The 19,536-nt window shown below is 38.1% G+C and overlaps 1 protein-coding gene across 1 annotated transcript; it reads left to right on the top strand.

Annotated features, from left to right (window-relative positions):
* Positions 1–2,926: 2,926 nt before the first annotated feature.
* LOC147861507 ((R)-mandelonitrile beta-glucosyltransferase-like) lies at positions 2,927–5,184 on the top strand. Its single transcript, XM_087322135.1, has 2 exons — positions 2,927–3,506; positions 4,225–5,184. The coding sequence occupies exons 1-2, from the start codon at positions 2,993–2,995 to the stop codon at positions 5,166–5,168; spliced, it is 1,458 nt and encodes a 485-aa protein (XP_087178261.1). The 5' UTR covers positions 2,927–2,992; the 3' UTR covers positions 5,169–5,184.
* Positions 5,185–19,536: the final 14,352 nt, after the last annotated feature.

Below are 19,536 nucleotides of genomic sequence, written 5' to 3'. Positions count from 1 at the left end.
ACCAATGGTCTCTCTAATTGCGTCCACATGAAAGATGGTAGTCCTGGGGCCCAAACCGGTGATGCATACATGAGAGAGGGAGTCACTAATGAGTCAAAGAGCGGGCACTGAAAGTGACTCCGAGATAGACATATGATCCAACCACCTCAACTGGGCTATGGGAGATAGTTAGGTGACACTTAGCTCTAACTTGGGCCGACATGTGGAAGATAAGGACTTTAGTTTTCCCTAGATTCACTACCAATCCTCGTTGTGTGCAAAAGTCATCTAAGGCATTAAGGTGCCTTTGTAGGTCGTGTTCAGATTCAGAGAGCAAAACTATGTCATCTGCATAGAGCAAGATACGCACCTGCATATCCCCAAGGACTACTCCATTGCCTCCCTTACGAACAATAAAATCTGTGATCTCATCAATGTAGATCCCAAAAAGAGTCGGAGATAAGGGGCAACCTTGTTTTACACCAATAGTGCTAGTGAAACTATCGGATATGCCGCCTGGGCATCGAACACACCCGGACACTTGTTCATATAGTGCGTAGATGGCCCAAACCATGTCATCTGGTATCCTCAAGCTCTTAAGCCTATGAAACAACCGCTCTCTAGGGACCGTGTCAAAGGCTTTGCGGAAGTCCACAAAACAACAATATAGTTTCTTCTTGCAAGCCTTAGTGTGGTCAATTAAGCATCTAAGTGTGAAGATATGGTCAATAGTGGAGAAGGCTCGTCTAAAGCCAGCTTGTTCAGGTGCACGAAGATTTAAGGTCTCCATATACTCACTAAGCTCTGCCTCCATTATTGCACCATATAATTTAGCAAGGGTATGACCTATCATAATGGTCCTATAAGTATTTGGGTCCATGGGGTCCCCCCCTTTATGTATGGGGGCTACTGTGTTCATGGTCCATTGTGATGGAAAACCCTCTGTGAGGGCACGATTGAAGATTAGAGTTAGCAAGGGAGCTAGGCACTCTCTCGCGTATATGATGTGTTCTACTCGCAATCCTGTGTGGTCCATGGACTTCCTATGTTGTAATTTCTTTATGACCTTCGTGACCCTAGAGGTTGTGAAGAGTGTCCCCACAGTAGGTCGGGGTGTAGAAGGCATTGGAATGGGTGGTTGGTTTGGGATGTGGTAAAGTCTCTCTGTATAAGTGTGCCAAGTTTCAGGATCTTCGATGGGTGTTTGTGGTCTTGGTTCCTGTAATCTCTTCCATGCAGTGGCACAATCGCTACTCATGAGCATGTGGTAGAGTTCCCAATATTGGGATGCCTCCCATGCTCGTCTCTTACGACGTGTCATCTTGCGCATTTCTTTACGAGCTTGTACTGAGGTAATAATACCACTGAGTTGCGATATTGTAAGTTGTCGATGTAAGCACCTACAATCCTCATCATACCATCTATTTTGTGGCATAGATCCTACTTTACCTTGATTGGAGTGTTTCGTGTATGGGAAACTGCTAACTGTTGCAGAATGAAGGATGTGTGTGAGTTTCGTACTAAGGCTCTCTAAAGGTAGGGAGGGATCAAGGGAGGAGAGATGGGCTTGAACATGTCGAGCATATATGACAGAGACCTCATGTGTGAAATGTATTGTGATGTCATGGCGTGGTTGACTAGAGTTGGTGACGTTAGAGATATCGCATTTTATCTCGAAGTATAAGAAACTATGGTCCGCGCCAATAGGACATGGGGCCACTCGGAAGGAGTTAATCATGTGGGTAGCTTCAGGGCGTCCTATTAGATAATCGAATGTGCTTTCCCCTCCTCCATGTGGGAAACATGTGAGCTCTTCCGAACCTGGCCACTTGGCTAAACCATTATATATGACCATCTAGTGCCGACTACCAAGTTTGAGCAAATGATGGCCAAAGCTCGTGGCGTCTGCACCTTGATCCTTTGATCTACGTGTGGTGTCTATGTCTGAAGGATCGACATTTACCATTTCTAGGTTTCTATTCATTTGAAATATTGTGCATTGTTGGGATTGGGTTCTCGCATTAAAGTCTCCTACAAGGAATACTTCGCCTTGGGAAGAATATCGGATTATGTCATCCGATAGAGGTTCATATGGGGAAGGCCCATGTGGCACTCCGTCATCAACTAATCTCACCTCGCCAGCCAGATTATAACAAGAGCCTTTCGAGGGGGAGTAACAAATGGCGAAAATTACTGCCTTGTCCTTGCTTGTGGAGACTTTCACCCACATAAAACGAGCTTCTGGGACTATGCTCAGTATTTCTATCCTATTATGTAGCTCCCTCCGAAACAATATTGCGACACCTCCAGATCCCCTGGTAGTGCATCGACGTGAGGTTTGTTTAAAAGCCGACTCCCAACGAAATCCTTCGACTCGTGGGAGTCCCCTATTTGGGCTTTGGTGTGTTTCTACTAGGCAAACTATATCTGATTCCTTTAATATCCCCTCTAAGCGGTCAGGGTGTGTCCAGAGTGCGCCAGAGAGGAAATAGCAGAAGAGAGAGACAGAGAGAAACACAAACACAAAGACCACACATAGAGCGGGGAAGAGACAGATGGATTTCAAATTTCCCCCCCCCCAAAAAGGATCCTTTCTCTCATTTCTTTTCATTTTCATTTTCATTTGCTTTAGATGTAAACATAGTGGACGGCCCTGATCGTCTAGAATTCCCGAAACGAGTTCACAGGCCGTCCAAGCCCTAGATTGACAGGCTTTCACTTTTTAATGATTCTCCATCAAATTGTGACGAGAATGAAAAGGTATACATTTTATAGAATTTCAATGGTGGTCCCCTGCAGTTAAGAGCCATAGAATGAGGTCTAATCTGTAGACCTACATATAAAGAGGGAGAGGATTGCAGACCCAGAAAAACTTCTCATTACACCACAGACTTATGTCTAATCTGTAGACCTATCTGGAGAGAGGTAGAAGATTGTAGGCCAAGATAAACCTCTCATTAGTCCATAGATTGAGTAACAGAGAGAGAGAGAGAGAGAGAGGCAAAGGGAGAAGATGAAGACCAAGTTAGCACATGGATTAGTCATGGCCTTTCCTGCACAGGGCCACATAGGTCCATTAACGGAGCTTTGCATCAAGCTTACTGCTGGTAGAATTTGTGAGAGCCACGGCTATGGAGATGGCGATGGCGGCATCATCCGAATCACATTTGTGAATGATCACCACACCCACAACACTCTCCTTCAAAATCAGTATGTACCACATTTCCGAATGGTATCATTCCAGGACCCGGTACGCAAGGGTGGAAGCACTAGTGGCAGAGACAGCATCATTGAGACTATCATCTCTATGTCCACCTTCCTGCATCCCCTCGAAGAATTGATCGAGAGGCTTCTACAAGATCCCGATGACCCCATCACTTTCATCCTGGCTGATGCCTTCACTCCTGTGGCCCGTATTCTTGCTGCAAGATTCAGCCTTCCGCTCATCGCCTTTTGGCCACAATGTGCAGGTAGCCTTGCATCCATGATCACTTATCCGAAACTTGGTCACCAAATGACACATCTGGGTAAGATACTTTTTTCATAGCTCTAGGTTTTTCTGATAACTTGTTTTGTGTATTGATTAATAGTAATCTGAATCTAAAAAGTTATTGCTAAGGCTGGTAGATGCTGGTTGGATTCATTGATTGTATGATGGAGAAATAGATGTAGATTCGGCAATCCTTTTAGATCATCACGGTAAATGCTAATCTAGGCTCTCCAAGTCATGGGAATTGAGTTCATTCATTGATGCCATGATGGAGAAGGTTATGACTATGTTTGGCAACATCCCCATTGTGTTTAAGAGGCCGAGGGCTTATGTTTGTAAAGAAATCATATATAATATAGTCGGTCATTGTTTGGATGTTACCGATCTCAGTTTTAGGTCTTACAAGCATACACCTAATCATGTATTAATAGAACCATAAAGGGTAATTCAGGGGAAGAAAACAATATTAGAGTACCAATATTTGGAGTAAATTCTGGAATACTATGTGCCATCAGTCCTACCATCATGTATAATAGGTACAACATCTTGTTGATGACATGATTTGGATAGAAGTCTCGACAAATATATTCAAATCCATATGAATTCCTGCACAAAATCAGGTCAATAGCAACATATTCCATATGATATCTCCAAAAAATCAAATCCATTGCATTTACTCAGGCGTAGGTTGATTTTTAATTTGCATTCAGCAGCTTCCCCTCTTATTTGTCTCCATATTTATTTTGTTTTTGCAGAAGATTGTGTCCCTAACCTATCACCACTCAAATGGATGGACTTGCCCAAATACTGGCAATGTCCTAACCCTGACAACCCCATTAACCAATATTTTGTTCAATGCTGTGAATTATTGGAAGATGCCACATGCATAATCATAAACACATCTGATGAATTGGAGAAGGATTACGTGGAACACATCCGGGAGACCTTTCAGAAGGATGTATTCACAATCGGTCCTGTGTTACCGAATTGGTGTTTTAATGGTCACAGAGAAGGGCAAATTCCATCACATAACATAGGACCTAGTCTATGGATTGAAGACCACAGTTGCTTTCAATGGCTAGATTCGCAACCGGAAAAGTCGGTACTATATGTTTCGTTAGGAAGCGTCGCAATACTTACCATCGAACAATTCACGGAATTGGCACTAGGATTGGAGTTGTGCAAACAACCTATATTGTGGGTGGTTAGGGCCGACCTTATGAATGACAAAACACCCATAGGATTTCCAGATGGATATTTGGACCGAATGCGAAAACATTCTTGTTTTGTTTCATGGGCTCCTCAAAAGGAAGTACTCTTTCATAGAGCTATTGGAGGTTTTCTCACACATCATGGATGGAATTCCACCATAGAGAGCATGGCAGCAGGTGTTCCTATGCTTGGTTGGCCTTACTTTGCCGACCAAATGATCAATGGTAGACTATGCGCGGATTTATGGAATGTTGCCCTTAAATTTGATGAACCTAAGAAGAATTTGCTTGGGAGACAAGAGGTGGATGAGAAGGTGAGATTGCTTATGCAATCGAGGAGTGTGATAAGGGAGAACATTGAGCAATGTAAGAAAATTGTTCGCCAAGGAATTTCTGAAGGGGGCTCCTCTAGTCTTCATTTTAAACAAGTACTAAGAAAAATATCTCAACTATCACCCATTTCGCCATCTAGTGGCAATTTTATCTAGTTCAAAATTCCTTCAAAGATTGCCTTTCTAATGAAATAATCATCTGTTCAACTTTTAGTGAAAAACTTCATGGAATCAGAAAGAGCGATTCAAAATTTAATCATAAAGTGTCAGCTTTAGGATGTATTTCTCTGGAAAAGACTTGCCAGTTCAGGCTCAATCACTTGACCTTTGTAAACTTTAATGTTGAGTCCTTGAGTAGATGTAATTGATGTGGCTTATAAATGTATCTTATCTTGACATGACTTGATTCCACAAAGTCTGAATAACATTGACATATATATAGAACCTATTCTATTGTCAATTTGCCATTTTATTTTATGTGTTTTTATATAGGTTTCCTTCTTAAAATGGTTAAAGTTTTAAGTGAACATTATAAACCCCCTGTAAAGGAAACTATCATACATGGGAAGGTTCTTTTTGTCTTTAATATTTCAACAAACACAACGATATCCAAACATGTTGACACTTGTCCCTCCTATAGTCGGGAGGGTTTTTAAGAAAAGGTAAATCTACCAAGGACATAGAAAACCGTATGATATCATGGTAACTCTTGTGGGTACAAGATGCTCGTAGAGCTCAATTGCAAGGTATACTTATCATGGTGCTTTTTCGGAAAATTTCGAGATTTGTACCATAGGCCTTGATATTAAGGATGGTTAGACACGAAGGATAGGGTAAAGTCTTGAACTTTGAGGGAAAATCCACTCAGAGCAAGACAATAATGTCATAGATAATGGTGCCCAAATCAGTGACACAACAATCCAAACAAATTTAGGATATGCCATGCACAAATTATATGCATTGCATCCTCCTTAACCCGCTATAAAAAATGCTTGTACTATTGGAAATATGTAGATATGTTTTAAACGCAACGTCATAGGCTACCGTCACCCCTCTCCACACTTTTGCATGAATGAATTTGACAATTTGCATCATGTGACCAACACTTGATGTTACCATCATAAGTGGCTCCATCACCACACTGAAGCTCTATTTTCAATCAATTTATGATAAACATCATGGGTATGTGACACATAGTATCTTTGCTTTTGAATAATCAACTCTTTCTAGTTTTGCCCAGGCTTAAAACTAAAAATAATACTAAATTGAGAAAGGAAATTAAGGGGAAGTAGGTTTTTATTATTGCAAAAAAGAGAAAAGGAGTTACAAGATTATGGTGAAGGTCTCCCTTTCTTGAGTTAGTGAACATCCACATAAGATAGAACTATCGCGTCCCTTCAGGGATTTGTACATAATCGTCTCATTTGTAAAATTTTATAACTAATGGAAGGAGTTTTATTTTGGAAAAAAAAAGAAGACTATGATAAAGATTGGTGTTGAACTAGAATGGGTAAACAATATTGAGATCTCCCAATATATAGTACTCCAAGCTTTATGCATGCTTGCCGCCTCGTTACAATACATGTTTCTCATTTGGTTATCATACATATTTGTCATCCAACAATCAAAGCTAAAGCTATCACATAGTATGTTATGGTAGCTATAACATAACCTATTACTTTGAACATGTGTAATAAGTATTATGTGTGTCACAATGATTATAATTTATTGTGCACATTGGGATGATCATGAGTTCAAGTTCCTCATAACCTATGACATTTTGTATGCCCATGACACCATAGCCCTTGTCGAGGATGAGTTTAATGAATCGCAATTTACCAACTAAGACTTGGCTTATAAGGATGCCAATGTTGAAATTATTTTACTAGCGCCGAGCATTAACAAAATTCTTATCAAGCCCTTACGTTCAATCTTTAGTCCTATTACCTAACCGGTCTGAGAGTATAACTTGTTACACATAAACTTGGGGTCCAAAGCAACTTCCACCTTGCACTTTAATCTATCAACAAGTTGAACAAGAGATGGAGGCAAAACCACTTGATCCAAAATGGAACTAGAAGCCCAAGGTTTCAATTATGAAACATGGAATACTAAGTGGAGATACATAATATGTGAAAGAAACGTTTTCAAGGTTCTATTGGTGAGGCTAACCTTTCTTCTTCGGATCTGTTATTCAACAACCAATGTATAACATAAGGTAATATTCAAGAATATGGATCAATCAACATGATTGTCAATGCTTCGAGTCATGTTCATGAAGTCACGATTTTTATGAACTTTGAGGGAAAAAACATGACGACTATTTCTTCAAAAGATACTAGATGAAAGTTTTCTTTTTCCTTTCCAAAAAAGGATACTACATTAGTATTACAAAACGGCGTAAAGCTATACATACAAGATATACCACAAATCCCCTTGTTTGTGGAGTTGTATTTTTGTTATGCACATATGGAAACAAATCATAACATTATTAATACCAATATATCCTCGAACAATGTATACATGGGGAGCGGTATTATGGGTAGTGGTACAAGATAAACCTATGGTATATGAACAAGAGGAGGTTGCAGATTCTATTGTGATGAGACATGGTTTGATGGGAAAAAAATTGATACTTTTGAATCCACAAATAGAGACTAATAAACCTCAAATATGGCAATTAGTAAGTAGTATTACAATTTGGTATATTTGGAAAGCCCGATGTCTGAAGGTATTGCAAAATGTGACTGAAAGACCTGCCCAAATATTTTTTGGGATTTTGACAGAGATTGTGCATAATCTCAGAGGTTTGTTGAATAGTAGTATAAAAGGTAATACGCAACAAGCAAAGCTTAAGCAGTGGGAGTTATGTGATCTACCAAAAGGTAGAAAAGTAATTGCCACCAAGTGGATTTACACAATCAAGTGTAATGGGGATGGAAGTGAATGCTTAATTTGGTAAAGATATCACTAAAATCACCATACCCTTTAAGTCCATCTTTCACATTTCTAGCTATTTGGTCTATCATAATGGAAGGTTTGTTGTAGATGTAAAGAAGAATTTTTTTCAAGTGTAATATTGCACCCTTAACTGGTCACCTTGGAATTCATAGAACACTCATTCTAATCTCTATCGATTTTTTCTAGCCAAAATTATGCTATGACAACAAAAATTATGTAATCAAACGTTTGCAATGTTAGGTGAATAAGGTTGAGCAGCATAAAGTTGTAGGCCTTCTACATCTCTTAGATATTCCTAATAATAAGTTGGAAAATATATCTATGAATTTTATTATTAGCTTGCCTCAAACACAACAAGGTCGGTCACAACTAACAAAATTAGCCAGATTTATACCAAACAAAATCGCGATAACATCTCGTGAATTGGTTTACAAATTTGTGGATTGTTGGCCTAGAGTATGATCGGGAGGGTTAATATGTACAAGGACAAGTTGGAGAATAATATTATAATTAGAAGCATAATTATTAGTTAGGAAATGTTATAGGAACGGACGGATACGGATAGTTGTACCAATCCGGATCCACACTGATTAATAGTGTCAATAGTCGGTAAGACACCGTTTTGTATTTCCTATCGGATGCCTTTAAAAGGGTCTGAAATCGATGTAATTGTTTTAATGGAAGTAATATGAGATTAGTGTTATGTTTAATTCTATTGTGTCTCTGTACTTGCCATTCTGCGCTTCAAGGGTCAATCTTACGCGTGTCATAATTAATCTGTTGTGTTTTAATAATCGGAACGTAACCGGAATTAGTCGGATCGGAATTGGATAGCCGGATAACATCCATCCCTTAACCACCCCTTTGGTGAAGTGTTCCGGAACAGACACCCTGTGTTTGGGGCTAAGTCCAGCCCAGAGTAAACATGGACAAGGTATTACAATTTTACGGTGTCATGAAGTTACATGCCTACGTGTGAAACATGTGCGGGACCACCAAGGACTTGATGTAGACTCAAATTGTTCTATTGGAGACTTCTGGCTACTCGTCGATATTTGGTTTACTGGCCATAGGGTTTGTCTTAGTGGTTTTAACTATGTATTTATACATAAATGTTATCTATGAAACCCTCGACATCATCCACTGTTACTATGAATTGGGAGGTTTTCAATTAATATTTTATGAGATGCAATTCATACAACGTGATGTCTAAGGTGTTAGATTCATTTGTTTCTAACATTGGGAATCAAATTGTTATTCAACTATTTGTGTTTATGTACATTATCATTGATTACACAAATTGCCACAATGCTTCTTTTTGTTACAAGGTCAAAAACTACACTGAAAGCAGAATCCATGAAATGTTTATGAAGAAGAGCTTCAATTGGAATATGGTGTTTTATAGTTTGGAATTCCTAAGAGATTCACAAACAATGGTTGCTGTCATCGGCAAAGAATTCCGATTCTAGTCATAGGAGTTCATCGGCGAAGATTGTCCGATCCAAGTCGTAGGAGTACTCATTGCGTTCTTCTTCATCTTGCTTATCTAGAGAATGGCATGGCTTGGTTGTACTTTCTTTACTCGTCCAATACTTTACAAGGATTGTTTTTCGTTACTTTACCTATAAAGATTGGCTAGGGTTGTTCGGTACGGCTTCACAACATTGCTTGTAATATTGAACAACTTTGTATATTGCCTCTGGCCACTTTACTTTTAATACCAATGGAGGATGTTTCTATTGAAAAAAAACATTATCTATGAGAAATCAAACACTCAATAATAGTTTCTCTATTTGTAGATACAATGCTTCTAAATCTATCTAGGTGCAAGGTTTGAATCTTGCCTTACATTATTGCATCTATGTGACACATTAGGCCTACACATTCATATCATTATTTTATTCCCGTTTCCAAAACATTGCTCTCTTGGAATAACAATCAAAATCAAGGAAGTTAAATTTAAGGATGTGTTCTTCCTCCCAATTTCTTGGATAACTAGTTTTCCAACTACCACCTACAAAAAAGTTTGTTTAATTAATCTCTCTTTTCTTCTTTTTCATAATTAGCTTACCCTAGTGGTAAGTCGATAACACTACAAGCACTATGTCTTGGGTTTGAAACCCGATTTCCTCGCCTCTCTATTATATACTTTATATATATATATATATCTATTTCACTAGATGCCACTGTGAAATGTAGGGGTTGAACCCATGACCACCTAGTCTTCATTGGGCAACCTTACCAACTGAGCTACATCCATCTGGGCAATTAATCTCTCTCTCTCTCTCTCTCTCTCTCTCTCTCTCTCTCTCAGTGAAAACACATAATTATATTAATAAATGTGTTTGAAAAACACTACTTACAATACGTGTGACAATGGAGTATGGTCACACACTAACCACACTACACTACATGGGTAGTGGAACATGTTGAATTGCCAATAGACAAGACGAACACTCCACCGAGGAAAGAATTTCCACTTGTTCCAATAAAGAAAATTGTCACATTAGTACTCCCTTCAACTTTCGTAGATATGCTTTCACTCCATGTCTACCATCAAATACAAAAGCGTTGTGCATGTTCCAATTATGACGCAATCCCCAATATCTCAGAAATAGGAAAACAATCTCCATCTTTGATTTTGGGTCAGCTTGTGTAAATTGTGCAAACACCCATTGTCTAGGTGTCAAATAACTCCGTGATAAAACTTGCCAAATTTGAGAAATGTAACTCCAAATTTGACAAGCAATTGGACATTGTATAAATCGATGAGTATTATCTTCTATCTGAACTGTGCAAAAGAAGCAAGTACCCGTTGCTAGTCCACGACACTTTAAAGCTAATCCCAAAGGCAATCCTCCGATCAAAACTCTCCAAATGAATACCTTTGCAACAAGTGGCAATTTAGAATGCCAACTACGTTGTAAGATCTGCCACCACCCATGATCAGATTTGTGTATTTTCCATTCTTCTTCAGCCTTAGATGATAACCATCCAAGAGACTCAACGGAACAATGATACAAAATATTAGTAGTCACTTGTAACAATGGTGTTTGACCCCTTAAACTCCAATCAATCCACGATTGTTCTCCTGTTTGTAGAGGTAAGGGACCTTGCATCAATGCAATATTCTGTAGTTGTTGCCAAATAAACCCATAATTAGGCGGGATGCGTAATAATTGTCGTGCTTCAGTAAACTCCAAAATTCTTTGAGATGGAACCTCAACTATATCTCCCACCTCTTTGACCCCCAAACAAAACAAACGATTAAATTGAGAACGCAATCTCTCCTTTCCTGGCCAACATAATAACCGAGAAGACACAAGTAACTCTTTTTGCAAAGAGTTACAATGCTCTCTACTAGATGATGATTTCCATACACATAACAAGAGTGCTTCTTGCCATGAGGTAACTAAGTGTTGAACACATGAAGAACCCGGAATCCTAAGTGAAATACATCCATTCAGTAATTGCCACCATGAAGCCTTAATCGTTGTCCTCCCATGTGTTAAACCTTTGTTCTCAATGAAATATCGAACAATAGATATCCATGGTTGTGAGTTTGAACACATGTCTTGTAATAATGAAAATCTACGAGCCATCATATGCATAGATAAATTCAATATTCCAACCCCCCCTAATCGCTTAGGGGTTGCTAGATGATTCCAAGCAATCCATGTGATTCCCATCTTATCCCTCTTCTTCCACAACAAATATCGAAGAGGTTGCGAAACAGAATTCAACGCCTTCTTTGTCCATGGAAATAATGGCAAGTAATATAATATCATGGGTTCCATAATACATTGTACAACCTTCAAGCGAACATGAAATGGCCAAGATTGTGACTTCCAATACATGAACTTATCCCTCAACTTACTAGACATCCATTCAATCAATTGACCATTTGTAACATTCATTCCTAATGGATAGCCCAAGTGTCGAAAAATAGAGCTTTTCTGCACCACGGATCCTTGCCATCCTAAACATTCCAAATCCCTTTTAGTGCATGATATGAGACTAGACTTCCTCCAATTAATATGTAATCTGGAAGCCAATGCAAACTGATTCCATACAAGCATCCCCTTCTCAAGATTCTCCCGTGAGGCTTGTAAAAACATGAAAGAATCATCCGCCAAAGCTTGTGCTACTATTTGCCCTCCGAACAGAAGGTGTAAACCCACAATGTCACCATTTATTGCAAGTCTTGATAGCATCACTAACAAAGGATGAGTAACAATAGCAAACAACAATGGGCTAAGAGGGCATCCTTGACGAAAGGATCTTGTGAGGGCAATATCTAATGTAACTCCCCCATTAAGCATTACTCGAGACACTGCATCTTGTCCTAATAAAAATATGAGGCGAAACATACGAGGTCCAAAGCCCATTGTATGCATTAACCCATAAACAAAAGACCAATTAACATGATCATAAGCTTTCTCCAAATCTAATTGCACCATAATCAATTCTTGATGAGGGTTCCGAGCATAATCCATGGCCATTTGAACATTCAACACATTATGCAATATATTTCTACCTGCAATAAAACCATATTGGGCGGGGTGTATCAACTTTGGCAAATACTTTTGTAATCTATTTGCCAAGACCTTCGTAAATATCTTGTACAACCCCCCCATCAAAGAAATAGGTCTCCATTGATGAAATGACTCAGGAGATGCCACCTTTGGAACTAGTTTAATTAGACCAATCTTCCGAGCTTGAGGCATACAACTAGAATCCCAAGACTATTGAAACATCAAAGTCCCTTTTAAAATGTTGGAATATCTCTTAAAAACTTCATTTGTCAAGCCATCCCAACCAGGGCTCTTACCACTAGGAAGATGCCTTAAAGCTACATCCACCTCATCCTCAGTGAAATCCGCATCCAATTCATGATTAATGAGATCATGCACAATACATCCAACCACATCATAAAACTCATGGTGTGCTCTACTCACCTCATCTGTCATTAACAATTGTGGACCAATCAACTCCTTAAAGTAATGAAGACATATGTCAATTATTGTTGTAGGATCCACTATCAATTCATCCCCTTGCTTCACATGTACCACATTAGATCGAGCATAAGTAGGATGTAATGCTTGGAAAAACAAATGAGATTGGCATTGATTATCAATGAGTCCTTCCTTGAGTTGTCGCATATTAACATAACGATAACTTTGGCATTGCAACTGAGAAATAATAACATGCAATTGACTCTGAATATCCAAAAGCTCCTCATCTAATGGTGTATGTATCAATAATGCATTACACCTAGAGAGAACTTGTGAGAATTGTCGAATAAGACCTCTTCTTCGTTGAGCATTGGTTACTCCATACATACGATGAATGATGTTAATGTTTCGTAATGTAATATCCCATGATTTAACTCCTTTAAGATTCACTTGTTGAGAAAAATTTACCAAAATTTGCCCCATGAGAGAATCAAAGTGAGGTTAAAGCAAAAGAGAAGAGTTAAAGCGTAGTGGAGACTTTCCAAGTAAAGATTTATACATGTCAATTGCATGATTACACACCTCCAAGCAAATAGGAAAGTGATCTGAAGTTCCAACATCTTGTAGAACGTTCATACGAAGTGATGTCGGTAAAAAGGAATCATCATGCATCACATACATTCTATCTAACCAACTCCATGTTTGTCTATGTTGAGCAGATTGGAAGGTAAAACCTGGATCATTCCCTTGCAACCATGTCCAAACATCCAACTTTAGAACCTCCATAGCCAATGAGTCCCAAGCAAGTTGCTCAGGATCATCCATGATTGAATGTTCATAAGTGGATTGAAATGCATCAACACACATGTTAAAATCGCCCATAAGTAATCCTAGACGTCCAATAGATAGGGTTTGAAGGAGTGAACCCCATAATGCAATACGTTGAGTGGCTTGGTTAGGGGCATAAATCCCAACCACCCACACAACCTCGCCAAAAAAAGTGATTTCTAGAACCAAAAACCAACCATAAGGATCATTATGCACCACTTGAGGATAATACTTATCCCTCACGATTAATACCACACCTGAATAATGATTATTAAGATGTCCTACATAAAATGATGAATATCCACGCAAACGCATTGTGGATCCTGCTAACTCATGACACTTATGCTCAACTGCACATACTACATCCCATTCTCTACTTAACAAAGTTTCCCATAGTATATACTTCTTATGAGGAGAACATGCCCCTCTCACATTCCATGTTACCACTTTCATTCAATCAACAATGTTATGGGAGCACTTGCTCCTTTAGAGCAACCGATGTCATGAAACTAGTCAAAGCATGCTCCAATGCTGCATATGGATTTTCATGCACCACATCCTTAGGGTTGTCTATCGAAATCTGTTTTTTAGGTCCTCCCTCTTGACGAAAACCTCGAGAATTCGATGAATTTACAACTCGTCCCGATGAATCAAATTGAAGGTGAAGGGGTAATCCCTTATCCCTAGATTGTCGTTGCCAAGGAACTTTTCGAGGGCCCTCCCTAGTTCCTGAATTACCTTGCCAAGTAGTCACATAAGTAGTGGGCAAGCTACTACACTGCATATTCATTGATTTCCCTTTCGACTTGCCCTTAACCTCATGCCAATCTTTGTGAACAACATTACTACTAGCTCTATCCAACGGTTTTTTCCCCTTATCTTTAACCACTAAACTTTGTTTTTCCATATCCATAGATTCAATTCCCTTATTCTTAGGGCCCAAACCTTGAAGTGAGACCTCTTTATAACCTGCTCTAGGTGATGTTCCTTCATCCACAAAATCTGACACACCAACATCTCTCCCAACTCCTTCCTTATTGTTCCCTTCAATAGGAACCTTTGTAGTTGAAGGACAATGATCGTGGCATTCCACCATAAAGTGACCCCATTCACCACATCCAAAACAATGACCTGCAAATGTCTCCCACTTCAGTTTAAAACAAATACTTCTCATACCAGGAGCATTCATACGCACCCATCCTGGCCTCTTGTGACTTGTATCTCATAACACACAAAATCTGCACTTATTTGTAGCATTTGCATGTGGAGATACCAACACTTTACCCATTTGACTCATCAACTCTAGTAAAGTGGCCATAAAAAAGCATGCTTACAATCCACTGTAACCCAAACAAGACATTCTTGTTTTAACAAAGCATGATAGTCCACTACGGTGGAACATTGCATAACATGCACCAATCGTTTATCAAAAAACACAAGAACTTTACCCAACAATGCACTTCGATGCTCCGGTGAACGAAATACCACATCATAAAACCCTCGTGGTCCCGCATATATATTTTCAACACAATTTGGTGACACGATTGTGTTCAACCATTGTTTAATCCAATTAACATATGGGAGTTTGCCGGTAAAAAATAATATAACAACACGATCATAGAATACATCAAATGATTGCAAAATTGCCTTAGCATCAACTTCCACATCATGCACATCCTCTTCAATGCATTCTTTCGCTGCATTTTCATTTTCTTCCACAATATCCAACAATAAGGTATTGGCAATTCCCCATAAATTATCCCAATTACAATGATCCTTGTCAACTTCATCTACATGTATTATTTTGGCATATGTTAATTTTTTCTCATTAATTTCTTCAATTCCCTTAAACCTCTTAGAGCTTCCAATGTCTTCCCTTTCACGATTACATTCAATTATCACATTACTCTTTTTTGGATCGATTGTTTCCATATCAATATCCCCCACAATTTGTGAGGAATTCATGTTTATGTCCATCATTATATCGATCCGGGATAAAAACAATTTTCTATGAACAAGAGAGAAAATCAGAACTCACCCGATTGAAGAGGTCGAAGATTTTGAAAGCAATCGAAGACCCACAATGAGTTTTGAGTATGTGGATGCCGACAACACAAGATTCCTTATTGCTATCGCTGCTTCTCGTACAAACCACCAAATTCAACTTGCTATATCTCGTTGTGAAGCTCTACTCGAGGGCTTTCCAACGCTTGTCTTTGTGCTCAATTTCGTTACCGATAGAGAGCGCAGCAATAAAAACAAATTAGCTTCTTCTTCCCTTCTCCACTCTTGCGTTTCTCTCTCTCTCTCTCTCTCTCTCTCTCTCTCTCTCTCTCTCTCTCATTTCCCGCTCGCTCATTTCATAGTTCATACTCATTCATTTCAACTCTTGATCATCATTTGGCAATGTTAAATAGAAGCAAAGCATGCCTATGCTTTGGATAACATGAGCTATACAATTGGTTTGCAACATTATGCTTATAACATACTTTTGATTTCGAAAACATTGCTCTCTTGCAATGACAAATCAAAATCAAGGATTTACTTTTCCTCCCAAGTGGTACTGCACACAATTTGATTCAACCAAAACATAGGGTTAATTTTATTTTTGTAACATCGCCAAATGATCAAGAATTGAAATATATGAGCAAAAAGTGTGAAATCAGAGAGAGAGAGAGAGAGAGAGAGAGAGAGAGAGAGAGAGAGCCCAGATGGATGTAGCTCAGTTGGTAAGGTTGCCCAATGGAGACCTGGTGGTCATGGGTTCAACCCCTACATTCCACAATGGCATCTAGTGAAATAGAGATATATATGAAGTATATAATAGAGAGGTGAGGAAATTGGGTTTTGAACCGAAGACACAGTGCTTGTAGTGTTATCGACTTACTAAAAAAAAAGAGACAAACAGAGAGAGATCTATCAATTAAACAAACTATGTTGTAGCTAGTGGCTAGAAAACTAGTTATCCAAGGAATTGGGACGAACCCATAAGGACTTACTACACTTAGGAACAGATGTTGAGTTAACTGTTATATAAAGGGGACTACGTGCCCCCTTCATTACTTACTTATTCAACATTTGTAAATATCGTCAAGACTCTATTGGTGAGGCTAAGCTCTCTTCTTTGGATCCATTATTCAATAATTAAGGTATAACATAAGGTAATATCCAATGGTATTGGACACTCGTGGTATTTTGTGTTCATCTCATGTCCTTTGCTTCTGCGTGGTCAGTGTGGTTAAGACCATTAATCCGTTATTCTCCTTAATCTCTTATTATTTCTACTCATCTTTGTTTGATGCATAATAAAAGTATATTTTGCAAGAAAAGTATATCTTGTGAATAAAACTCACAAAATGTCCAACCATCTCATTAGTAATTGATAAATAACATTTTATTTGTATGCTCAGTTTAGCGATAACTTGCAAATGATAAGTCAAAGACAGATTATAAGGGATTTGGAGAAACTTGAGCAAATGCTTCCACACTTTGTTATGAATCATGATCCATGATTGTTGCTAATATCATTTGTGAACCCATGATATGTAACTACTTCTCTCATTACTAAGCATTTTGTCTACTCACTATTGATAGTCTTGATGTTTGAAAGAAAATATGCCATCCTTGAGAATCAATCTCCCATGTGAGGATGACATCAAAACCCTTGGAAGAAGAGATCGATAATGAAATACAAAGAAATTAGTAATGAGTGTGCCACTTCTAGGTACATTATTGACAAGTATCTTCGCTTGTGGTTCAATGCCTAGTCTTAAATTGAAGAGAATGTGAGCTCGGTCAAATTGAAGCAAGGGATAGGATGGAGGACAAAAGGATGGACAATAACATGCATCGATGACAGTGATTTCCCCGTTTTAATTAGATTATGGTTTTGTGGTTTGGTGCAATATGCATAGTATAACGTGTGAACATTGAGATTCCATATCTCTCCCAAGTTTTGATACATTTGCATTGGAAAAATGCCTCATTTAACACATCATGAAGCATCCAATTTTCCAAGTAATTTATTCACATCTTCTATCCATGAAGAACCCAAATGTTGCTAATGTATCCTTTGAATCTTAATACTTGCATTACACTTTCCAAGTAGACTTAAGAATACTACTATCCTATACTTCCAACTCCATAGAGAAGCATTGGTGTACCGTGTAGCCAATATGTCAAGAAATATTTCCTACGATCCCAACGTTTAATTTCTCTATTGTCACATATGCTCTCAATTGCACACTAAGCCTTCTCAAGAGTGGTTCATTTTTCACTATTGTTTTAAGTTCAAATACTCAATTCCTCTCATACAATTAAGATTAATATATAAAGTCCTACAAGCTTATTCAAAAGTCCATTATCTAAACAAAAAATTATCAATGTGATCCAAGATACACGTTAAGAATAATATATTGTCAATCACACCATTTCCATTATATTTTCTGCGTGTAAAATTAGTAATATCATTGCATATAAATATACCATTTGCAAAAAACATTCAAGTAACTATTGCACATTTGCAAAAGCACCTTTATTGTTGACTTACACCTTCTCAATAGAAGAGAGACTCTACATGCATATATGCTCTCCCATCCTTGAGATACGTGGCATGAAATATTGTTGTGCATCTTGGTGTAATATTCTTATACAAGAAATCTTGTAACTAAAGATTGTAAAGACTATACATAAACCCTATAGTAAATGTAAAAGCAATCCCTGGAGTAAATGGCTTGAACAGGGCCAAGTCAATCAATAAAACAATTTCTTTTCCATCATAGCAATGACAAGAAATAAGATATCACATGATTCATAATTGATTCTACCAACATTAGGCAATCAACAAAAGTTCAAGCCTAATATACATTTTTATCCAAGGGATATCAACACCAATTAAATGGATGAACTAAGTGGTGTCAAACATTACATTGTTCTATTATTTGGCTAGGGCATCCATGATCAACATGTGTATTAATATGCATTGCATATCCAAAACCCCACGTATATTTATTTATTTATTTTCAGAGAAAAAATCGTTTCCCATTGGTTAGGTGAATCGCATATACGAATCAGGATATGTGCACTGTAAGTATTTTTAGATACTCTACTATTTACAGGTTGCTTTCATATACATATATTTGGCTATCGTTGTGTGACACCTTAGATAAAAAAAGGTAGGGCAATCGTTGTCAATGTCCAGAAAACAACAAACAGTGTCAAATATTGTTCAACACAAAGAACCACATTCACCAATGTGTAGCCTTCTATAACAAACAGATTAAACAAGTTTCATTTTCATTATGCATTGTTAGTATTTTCAGTAAACAATAGCTATCACGGTTGGGCTCAACAAAATTAGTTTGGATGGAAAAAAAATTTACTTGCCCATATGGAATTCTAATGGTTTGTACAGGAAATTCTTCTTAAAAAACATGATTCAAAGCCAGGAATGTTGACATAATGGGTGAAAGCACTATTACAATTTTAATCCAGTTTCACTAGATTATTTTCTATACTTTAATATCATTCTACCATCGAAATGGGGACCATTGGGAATTCCTAGAAACTTGAAAATGATGAAACAAAATATATGTTGCTTTAATATCAGAAAACTCTTCAATGGGTAACTTGAAGCCAACAAGATTTTAAACTTGTAGATCACAATTTCTATTTAAAGTAATCAAAATTACCACACACTTTATCGATGACAAACCCACAAAAATATGTCACTACATAACACGGAGTTGGGGTAGAAGTTTATATTTTAAGACACCATTGAA

Source organism: Azolla caroliniana, unplaced genomic scaffold (genome assembly GCF_043228905.1).
Source record: "Azolla caroliniana isolate FFs.n. ecotype wild unplaced genomic scaffold, voAzoCaro1.0.p SCAF_7, whole genome shotgun sequence".
NCBI classification, from domain to species: domain Eukaryota; kingdom Viridiplantae; phylum Streptophyta; class Polypodiopsida; order Salviniales; family Salviniaceae; genus Azolla; species Azolla caroliniana.
Note: the sequence above shows the minus strand (reverse complement) of the source record. Positions and strands in the feature narration are given on the sequence as shown.

Coding starts and splice junctions, on each gene's coding strand:
- LOC147861507 (XM_087322135.1), top strand. CDS start 2,993: ATGAAGACCAAGTTAGCACATGGATTAGTCATGGCCTTTCCTGCACAG. Junction 3,507..4,224: donor TCACCAAATGACACATCTGG/GTAAGATACTTT, acceptor TTGTTTTTGCAG/AAGATTGTGTCCCTAACCTA.